Source organism: Bison bison, unplaced genomic scaffold, assembly GCF_000754665.1.
Source record: "Bison bison bison isolate TAMUID 2011002044 unplaced genomic scaffold, Bison_UMD1.0 scf7180017864254, whole genome shotgun sequence".
Taxonomy (NCBI): Eukaryota; Metazoa; Chordata; class Mammalia; order Artiodactyla; family Bovidae; genus Bison; species Bison bison.
The window spans coordinates 6,078,912-6,089,826 of NW_011494826.1; the positions used below are offsets into that span (position 1 = coordinate 6,078,912).

Below are 10,915 nucleotides of genomic sequence, written 5' to 3' on the forward strand. Positions count from 1 at the left end.
CCCCACCCCCACCCCCGGCCCCACTAGAGGTCAAGATTGCTTTCTTAGCCTAAAATTTCTCAACGGCTGCTCTCTGCCCACTGAATGAAGTTGATTTCTCATTGTGACACCTAAGCCCTCTACGGCTTCTGGTTCCTTTCCCAAGGCTTATGTCCATGAAACTTAGGCTCACCTCTGTCAGATCGGGCTCCCCACTGTTACTCTGAAATGGTCCTCTTTTGCACCTCTTATCACTCACTTTCTCACCCAGCATTCTCTCCTAAATCCTTCAAGGCCTGGTTCAATTGTTACCTTCTCAGTGACACCTTTCCTTACACATACCCCTCCCCAGCTTCACCCATTAGAATTAATCACTTCTGCCTCCTTCATAGAACCTGCCTGAACCTATTTAGCACTTCTTTAGATTGCTTTCTATTCTGGTTAGTTGTTTTCATTTGTCTTTTCCACTAAGTTATCCATTTTAGGGTTCTGTCAAGAAGACATCGGCACCTCTCCCTCCTGTGCCACCCAGAAGAGTCCCGCACATAGAAGATGACAAAAAGACTCAGACATCCCCATCAGGTGGGATAATTGCTCACTTCAGAGAAGCCCCACAAGGACATGAAAGACAGATACTACTCACTTAAGTCACATGCTTAAGGACATCTTTGAAGTCTTCCAGAAAAATTCAAGAACATCTTAGAAGACAAAAGCCCTTTTTGTATCTTACACAAATCATTCATGGTTTTAAATGCTTAAAATAACCTTCCCTTTGTAGATACTGTTACCAAAACTGTATTTATCATTTTATATTCCAAAATGGGTTTGCTCTTATGTGTTCAGTCCCAAAAGGTTTTAATTAATTTCTGATTCTTACATTTCTGTAAGTGCAATGAAGCACAGTTCAGTTCAGATTTTCAAGGCCACTATTCATTCTCCTCAAATAAAAATGTATTTAGAATTACATCTAACATTAAGAAAAATGCCCTATTTTCTCTTTTTACCATTGAAAAGTCAATATACTGTTATTCTTTGTGGGAGTTGTTGGTAGAAAGATGAATCTTGAATGTTACAAACCTCCAACACCAACTCTTTTCGTATGTGAATTAAAATCTAAATAGAAAAGATGCTAGTGTTCAAAGTCTATTATGTACCCTTGATAAAAAGCTAAAGAGAAGCACTACTCTTAAAACTGAACATGATACAAAGAGAAATAATTAAAAAAAAAAAGCCTTCTGGCACCTTGCTTTCCCTCAATCAACCCTTTACACTAGGGTTCGATGGGTCAGTGGTAAAGTGTCCACCTGCAATGCAGGAGATGTGGGTTTGATCCCTGGACCAAAAAGATGCCCTGGAGAAGAAAATGGCAACCCACTCCAGTATTCTTGCCTGGGAAGTCCCATGGGCAGAGGAGCCTGGCAGGCTATAGTCCATGGGGTTCAACAGAGTTGGACAGTACTTAGCAACTAAACACAATTTGTCCAATATAAGTCCTACTATAACCTGTATCAGAATTACCTGGATGCCTTTTAAAAGTGAAGATTCCTTGACCATAACCTAAATCTCCTTACACGACACCCTCTGGAATCAGGGCCAATGTTTTCCAGGCAATTCTCAAGTATCAATATATTCAAGCTTGAGAACCACAGCTTTGTCTGGGACAAAAATGGGTGGCAAACTCAGAGTAGTTAGCAGATGTTTCACCTTTACATAACCCAGATCCCTCTGTATGTTAAAAATATATAAATATACATATAAGCTAATTTATTTTTCCCAAGAATAACAAACACAAGTGAAGGCTAGATTCCCAACCTTTCCTCTAAATGACCAGGAATGCTTTTGCCCATAAATCAACAATGTGTATCAAGTGGTACAAAAAGTAGTTTTGGCTAGGCCACACAATGTGATGGATTCATGAAGTATAATTTAAGACTTATTAGGAAGAAGAGTATATGCTTTATGTTGGTCTTGAGATGCATTCTGTTTATTGGTTAAAAAAAATTCATAAACATGAAATCTAAAGAGAACAGTACATTAAACACATAAGCAAAATTATCAAAGATGTGATTTACAAATTTTATTGGCAACATTGGAAAAGTTTATTTAGCATTCTCAAAAAAATGAACATAAAAATATTAGAAGCAACTACTATCCAGCGTCAAATGAAACAAATCAGAATACCTAAAAAATCTGATAACTCTAAGTGAATAGATAACTTTATTCTTTTGGGAAAAAAATAAAAGACATTATTAACGAAAACAAAGTAACAATTGTAATGGTGTGGGGCAGGCACCAGATATAGCAGCCCCACTTAGTTACTGGTCAGCACCACAGTGGACCCTCCCCCTCTTCTGTATAAAAGGAATCCAAATTTAGGTTGTTTTGTGTGTGTGTGTATATAAACTTTTTATTTTGTATTGGGGTGGTGGTGGTGGTGGTGTAGCCCTCATAATTAACAAAAGAGTATGAAATTGTACTTATACAGTACTTAGGTGTAACCTCAAAAATGACAGAATGATTTCAGTTCATTTCCAAGGCAAGCCATTCAACATCACAGTAATCCAAGTTTATGCCTCTACCACCGATGCCAAAGAAGCTTATCAGTTCTACGAAGACCTAGTAGATCTCCTAAAACTAACACCAAAAAAAGATGTTCTATTCATCATTGGAGATTGGAATGCAAAAGTAGAAAGTCAAGATATACCTGGAGTAACAGTCAAGTTTGGCCTTGGAAAACAAAATGAAGCAGGGCAAAGGCTAACTGAATTCTGCCAAGAGAATGTACTGGTCATAGCATATACCCTTTTTCAACAAATAAGAGACTACTTTACATATGGACATCACCAAACGGTCAATACTGAAATCAAATTGATTACATTCTTTGTAGTCGAAGATGGAGAAGCTGTATACAGTTAGCAAAAATAAGACCTGGAGCTGACTGTGGCTCAGATCATCAATTTCTCATAGAAAATTCGCTAGTGGCTCAGATGGTAAAGAATCCGCCCGCAATGTGGAAGACCTGGGTTCAATCCCTGGAGTGGGAAGATCCCCTGGCAGAGGGCATGGCACTCTGGTATTCTTGCCTGGAGAATCCCCATGGACAGAGTCCATAGGGTCGCCAAGAGGTGGACACAACTGAGCGACTAAGCACAGCACAAAGAAAACCGGGAAAAACACTAGGCCAGTCAGGTATGACTTAAATCAAATCCCGTATGAATTCGCAGTAAAGGTAACGAATAGATTCAAGGGACTAGATCTAGTTAACAGAGTGCCTGAAGAACTAAGAACAGAAGTCCACGTATTGTATAGAAGGTGGCGAACAAAACCATCCCAAAGAAAAAGAAAAGCAAGAAGGCAAAGTGGTATCTGAGGAGACTTTACAAATAGTGGAAGAAGGAAGAGAAGCGGAAAGCAAGGGAGAGAGGGAAAAGTACGTCCAATTAAATGCAGAGTTCCAAAGAATAGCTAGGAGAGACAAGAAGACCTTCTTCAATGAACAGTGCTTAATAATAGAAGACAATAACAAATGGGGAAAGACGAGATCTCTTTAGGAAAATTGGAAACATCAAGGAAGCATTCCACCCAAAGAAGGGCACAATAAAGGATAAAAATGGTAGAGACCTAATAGACCCTGAAGAGACCAAGAAGAGATGGAAAGAATACATGGAAGAACTGTATAAAAAGATCTTAATGAACTGGATTACTATAATGGTGTGGTTAGTTACCCAGAGCCAGACATTCTGGAGTACATTCTTGACTTTTCAAGAGGGCCTTAAGAAGCACTGCTGCTAATAAAGCTAGTGGATGTGATGAAATTCCAGCAGAACTATTCAAATCCCTAAAGGATGATGCCATCAGGTTTTGCATTCATTATGTCAGCAATTTGTCACCCTGCTGATTTAACTTATATGCAGAGTACATCATGCAAAATCCTGGGCTAGATGAAGCACAAGCTGGAATCAAGGTTGCCGGGACAAATATCAATAACCTCAGATATGCAGATGACACCACCCTTATGGCAAAAAGTGAAGAACTTAAGAGCCTCTTGATGAAGGTGAAAGAGGAGAGCGAAAAAGCTGGCTTAAAACTCAACATTCAAAAAAGTGAAGATCATGGCATCCGGTCCCATCATTTCATGGCAAATAGATGGGGAAGCAATGGAAACAGTGAGACTTTATTTTCTTGGGCTCCAAAATCACTGCACATGTTGACTGCAGCCATGAAATTAAAGGACACTTGCTCCTTGGAAGAAAAGCTATGACAAGCTTAGATAGCATATTAAAAAGCAGAGACATTACTTTGGCAACAAAGATCCATCTAGTCAAAGCTATGGTTTTTCCAGTAGTCACGTACGGATGTGAGGGCTGGACCATAAAGAAGGCTGAGCACCGAAGAATTGATGCTTTTGAACTGTGGTGTTGGAGAAGACTCTTGACAGTCCCTTAGACTGGAAGAAGATCAAACTAGTCAATCCTAAAGGAAATCAGTCCTGAATATTCATTGCAAGGACTGATGCTGAAGCTGAAACTCCAATACTTTGGCCACCTGATGTGAAGGGCTGACTCATTAGAAAAGACTCTGATGCTGGGAAAGACTGAAGGCAGGAGGAGAAGGGGATGACAGAGGACGAGATGGTTGGATGGCATCACCGACTCAATGGACATGAGTTTGAGCAAGTCCTGGAAGGATAAGGGAAAGGATAGGAAAACCTGGTGTGCAGTAGTCCATGGGGTCCCAAAGAGTCAGACATGACTGAGGAACTAAACAACATCAGCAAATCTGGAAGACCCAGCAGTAGCCATAGGACTAGCAAAGGTCAATTCTCATCCCAATTCCCAAGAAGGGTGATACAAAAAATGTGCTAACCATTGGACAATTGTACTGATAGCCCATACTAATAAGGCCATGCTTAAAATCCTGCATGCTAGGCTTCAGCATTATGTGAACCAAGAACTTCCAGATGTCCAAACTGGGTTTAGAAAAGGAAGAGGAACTGAAGATGAAGTTGCTAACCTTAACTGGATTATAGAGAAAGTAGGGGAATTTCAGAAAAACATCTGTTTCATCAACTACACCAAAGCCTTTGACTGTATGGATCATGACAAACTGTGGAAAGCTCTTAGATGGGAATACCAGACCATCTCACCTGTCTCCTGAGAAACCTGTATGCGGGTCAAAAAGCAACAGTTAGAATCCTATATGGAACAACTGATTGGTTCAAGATCAAGAAAGGAGTACGACAGGGCTGTCTGCTGTCACCCTGTTTGTTTAACCTACACGCTGAGCACATCATGAGAAATGCCAGGCTGGATGAGTTATAAGCTGCAATCAAGATAGGTGGGAGAAACATCAACAACCTCAGATATGCAGATGATACCACTCTAATGGCAGAAAGTGAAGAGGAACTAAAGAGCCTCTTGATGAGGGTGAAGGAGGAGAGTGAAAGAGCCAGCTTAAGACTAAATATTAAAAAACCTAAGATCATGGCACCTGCCCATTACTGCATGGCAAATGGAAGGGGAAATGGTGGAAATAGTGACAGATTTTCTCTTCTTGGGCTCCAAAATCACTGCAGATGGTGACTGCAGCCATGAAATCAGAAGACAATTGCTTCTTGACAGTTAAGCGATGATAAACCTAGACGGTGTATTGAAAAGCAGAGACATTACTCTGCTGACAGAGGTCCGTATAGTCAAGGCTATGGGCTTCCCAGTGGTCATGTACAGTTGTTGAGAGCTGGACTGTAAAGAGGGCAGAACGCCAAAGAACTGATGCCTTCAAACTGTGACGCTAGAGAGGGCTCCTGAAAGTCCCTTGGATGCAAGGAGATCAAACCAATTTTAAGGAAGATCAACCCTGAATATTCACTGGAAGGACTGATGCTGAAGCTCCAGTATTTTGGTCATCTGATATGAACAGATGACTCACTGGAAAAGTCCTTGATGCTGGGAAAGATTGAGGGCAGAAGAGGAAGTGAGAGGATGAGATGGCTGGACAGCATCACCGATGCAATGAACATGAACCTGGGCAAACTCAGGGAGATGGTGAGGGACAGGGAGGCCTGGCATGCTGCAGTCCATGGGCGTAAAGTCAGACATGACTAGGTAACTGAACAACAACACCTTTTTATTTTGTATTGGGGTGGTGGTGGTTTAGTTGCTAAGACATGTCCTACTCTTTTGTGACACCATGGACTGTGAGGCCTGCCAGGCTCTTCTGTCCATAGGATTTCCCAGGTAGTACTGGAGTGGGTTGTCATTTGCTTCTCCAGGGGATCTTCCCAATTCAGGGGTCAAACCCTTATCTCCTGCATTTGCAGGTGGATTCTTTACAGCTGAGCTGCCAGGGAAACCTGGTATAGTGGATTAACAACGTTGTGATATTTTCAGGTGAACAGCAAAGGGACTCAGCCATATGTATACATGTATTCATTCTCCCCCAAACTCCCCTCCCATTCAGGCTGCCCCATAACATTGAGCAGAGTTCCATGTGCTATACAGTAGGTTTTTGTCGGTTATCCATTTTAAATACAGCAGTGTGTACTTGTCCATCCCAGACTCCTTATCTATCCATTCCTCCTGGCAAACCGCTAAGTTCCTTCTCTAAGCTTGTGAGTCTGTTTCTGTTTTCTAAGTTCATTTGTATCATTTCTTTTTAGAGTCCACATACAAGGGATGCCACGCAGTATTTCTCCTTCTGACTTACTTCACTCAGTATGACAATCTCTAGGTCCACCCATGTTGTTCCAAGTGGCATTACTTCATTTTTAACGACTGAGTAGTATTCCATTGTATATGTACCAAGGTTTTGTTTTGTTTTTTTTTTTTTTGAGGTGCTAGTCTGTCATCTTTTCAGTCTGCTAGCTTTACAATTAAAGTGGTTATTCCTTGCTCCAACAACTGTTTTCCCGATTTACTGGCCTGCTGTACAGAAAGCAAAATGAGCTTGGTAACACAATCATAAATTTTAAATAGACTTCATCACTAAATACATGATGATAGATTTAAAAGAATTTAGAGCATAGGCTAGTTAAGAGAGCATGCTCTAAATTCAATCTACTTGGGTTTTTTTCCTCTTGACTACCTCTATCTTCTACTTGTGTGATTCTGGACAGAGCTTAACCTTAGTTTTGTCATCTATAAAATAAATGAGTACCTACCTCACAGGGTAGCAGCTGGGAGAATTAAAATGGCAATCTATGTAAAGCACTTTGAACAGTGCCTAGCACATATTAAGTGCTCAACAAGTGTTATTATTATTCATTCTAATCTCATCCTTCAGGCTCAAACAACCATAGTCAAGAACTATCAATGCTTTTTTTCAAAGGTACAGAACTATTCAACCTGTAAGTAATACTCTCCAATATCAAAGCTCTCACAACTATAAAGTTATTTCTATTATTTAGTATAAAACTTGAAAATAACTCCATTCCCCACTATACTAATGAAACACTGCTCCTATTCAATAGGATCTGAAAGAAAAAATAAAGGTAATGATGTGTAAAAGGAACATCAGGGATCTTCAATGTGGTAGGCAGCCTTGAAGACGGCCTCTAAAACTCCCAAATTCCAGTATTCTCACTGGATAACCCTCTGCCGCTGAGTATGGGCTGGACATACTGACTCACTTCCAAGAATAAAACAGGGCAGTGGTCTGCCACTGCCAAGATTGGGTTACAAAATGACGGAGCTGTAGGCAGAGGTGCCATCTCTCTCTCTCTCTGTGAAACCCCCACATCAAAGAGCTGGATGAGGTTTAGAATTTAATCCTTGTTAGGTTGAACCTTTGAGTTGACTGCACCCCAGCCCACACCAGGACAACAAACTTGTTCTGGATAAGAGCACCCACTTAAACTGCACCCAGAGTCCTGACCAACAGAACATGTGAGAGAATAACCGTTTGTTGTTTTAAGCCACTCAATTTGGGGGTATTCTGTTATGCAGCAACTAAGGTGTTCAGTTTTTTTCAGTCTATAGATTCACTACCCCAAGTTTCAGCACCATTCTGACAAAATCACTGATCATTATTAGGCAGTATTAGATGATCAGTTTGACAACAAAACAAAACCTGCCTCTGCATCTCATCCCAAATACGCAACGATTATTCATGTGATTTAAATAGCCCCGAGTCACGCTTTTCGATAGAATCAGCTTTAAGCCGCAACTGGTTTCCACTATTTTTAAGTGTTCTCCCGCAAATAGTCTGCAAGGCTGGTTGCTTTTCAACGTTCAGATTTCAACTAAAATATCACCTCCTTAGAGGCCTTTCCGGACTAGCCATCCGGATAGAGCCACTGCCTACCCAACTATCAATCACATTTTCCTCTTACTGTCTCCAATAAGTTCTCCCAATACGTTGTGTTTATTCAACAGTTTGTGTATTGTCTCTGCCCGCATTACAACACTCTCCATGAAACTTGCTCGCGGCTCCTGTCAGCCCTTTTGTCTGGTACACGACAAAGACTCTGCAAGTAACACTGGTATCTGTGGACGAAAAAGGAATGGAAAGCTAGGAAGATGATCTGGAGAAGTGGAGCGGTCAGTTAAGTCCCATGAGGAGAAAGCAACCAGCCCTGAAAACTACAAGAGACCAGAACTACAGGAAAATTACAGAAATGAAAACACACAAACTGGTTTTGAAACGCAAAACCCTGCGGGGGGCCCCGGCGGGAGGATGGAGTGGGCGAACTGACCAGATCTCGTGGAAACGGTCAAAATCAGGGAGGGCAGGAGGGACGACCTTGAGAGTACATTACCCGAGTCGCCCCCTGGCGGCGAGGGGGGCAGCGTGAGAGTGAACACGGCGGCCACAGCGGCGAACACGGCGACGCCGCCGCAGAGGCCCCCAGCGCCCCGCGCCCCGACTCGGGCTGCCTGCCCCCCAAGCCGGGCCCCCGCCGTGGCCATGGAGACCCATGGGCCAGAGGGGACCAAGAAAGGAGGACACGGCGGGCCCCAGAAGTCGGGGCGCCAGGAGCCCACAAGGCGAGAGGCGAGCTCGGCACTAGGCGGCCGCGGCAGCTTCCGGGTCGGGCCGGACCGCACCTTTCTGCGCTGGCGCGGGGGTAGAAAATGCGGGATCTCGCGGGACCCAGGCCCGGGCAGCCGTCAGAGTGCCCAGGGTTTACAGAATTATAGCGTGCTTTCCACTAGCGCATCACAAGGGACAAACCTTGTTTTAACAGAGGAAGCCTGGGCCGCCGTCGCTATGGCTTCCCCCACTTCCTGGCCACTTGGTCGGGTCTGACAGAGACGGGAGCCGGGTCGCCAAGCGGGCCGAAGGAAGGGTAGCGACTTCCCCCTGAGGTGTGGGGTGGAACTGCACGAGGGGCCCCAGCCCGCCAACCCGCAATGTGCGCCTAGTTAGTCAACATACACCTAAATCACATGTTTACTGCGAGTAATTATATGCCCGTGTGCTAATTGTTAAATCGCAGAGTTATTTTCAGAGAGATTAAAGAAAGCTAATTGGTCTTTTTTTTTTCTTTCTTTTCTTTTCTTATAGCATGAGGAAAACTTGGGAGATGAGTTGAAAAACTTGAGTTTCTGAGGTAGTACAAATAATTTATATCATGATAAAATTGTCTCCTACATTGATGAGGAGGAGTGTTTCTTTGTGAAGAAGTGAAGCTTTGACCATGCGGTGGAAAATGAATTGAAGTCACTGCATTTTCCAGTTGGCTGCAATACCAGAAAGAATGGGGACTCTTACACCAGCACAGAGAATGGTTCTTGGTAAAGTCTTTAAGCTTACTTTATATAGTATTGTAGCAACTATTCTGGAGTGGGAGGGGAGGTGGATATCTCCCTGGAACGCATCTCAAAAGACACTGATCAGTGATGGTCTAAAACGTGTTATAAGCAAGCTGACAGGAACAGAGAGTCTCAAACATAGAGTGACTTAACACACCTGTGTAGACTGGCAGCCATGGTGCCAGCATTACCTTGGCCTTTCTCAGGTACTCCATAAGGCTGTCTCTGCAGGATTGCGAGTCCCTGGAGAACCGGTAGGAAGCCTCTAAAATGCTCCCCGTAATCTGACTCCCTGTATTCACTCCTTTATGCAAATCCTCTTCCCTTGAGTGTGGGCAGGACCTAGTGACTCACTTCTAGCAATAGAATAAAACAAAAGTGATGGAGGTCACTTTGGAGATGAGGTTATAAAAGACTGACTTTTCATCTTTCTTGCACTCCCCACCATGGGCACTACCTCGCTGCCCTCCCACTTGTTCACTTTGATGAAGCCACTTAACCAGGTTGTGAGCTGTCTTATGGAGCCATCCACATGGCAGGGAACTGAGCATCACCCCCGGCCAGACAGCCCACGCAAAGCTGAGGCCCTTGGTCCAACAACCTGTGAGGAACTGAATCCTGCTAATCCCTCCTAAGGGATCCATCCTGCCCCATGGGATCCTTGAAGTAATGACTTGCCTCCGCCAAGGGCTTGATTGCAGCCTGCGAGAGACCCAGCTAAGTCTCACACAGATTGCTGTCCTGCAAAAACAGGACAGCAATAATAATAAATAATAAATGCTGTTGTCCACTAAATTTGGGGGTCCTTTGTTGCTCAGCAATAGGTTACTAAGACAGCCTGCCTTCCATTTCTTTTTTTTTTTTTTTAATTAAAGTATGGTTTATTTACAATGTTGTGTTAGTTTTAGGCATACAGCAGTTTTTCAGATAAATATATTAGTGTGTATTCTTTTTCAGATTCTTTTCTGTTATATGTTGTTATAAGATATTGAGTAGAGTTCCCTGTGCTATACAGTAGATCCTTGTTGTTTATCTATTTTATATATAGTAGAATGTTATGTTAATCCCAAACTCCTAATTTATTCCTCCCTACCCCTTCCCCTTCAGTAACCATAAGATTTGGGCTGTGAAATATAAGCTTTGTTAGCTTCATGGCTAATCTCTTTTGAGGATAAGTTCATTTA

At 42.7% G+C, this 10,915-nt stretch overlaps 1 protein-coding gene across 5 annotated transcripts in view; it reads right to left on the reverse strand.

Annotated features, from left to right (window-relative positions):
• TMEM260 (transmembrane protein 260) overlaps positions 1 to 9,005 on the reverse strand; it is a 70,231-nt gene extending 61,226 nt beyond the window's left edge. For all 5 annotated transcript variants that reach the window (XM_010847696.1, XM_010847697.1, XM_010847698.1 and 2 more), the window contains exon 1: positions 8,735 to 9,005. In XM_010847696.1, coding sequence (XP_010845998.1) covers positions 8,735 to 8,885 — 151 coding nt within the window. In that variant the 5' untranslated portion in view covers positions 8,886 to 9,005. The remainder of the gene's footprint in view (positions 1 to 8,734) is intronic.
• Positions 9,006 to 10,915: the final 1,910 nt, after the last annotated feature.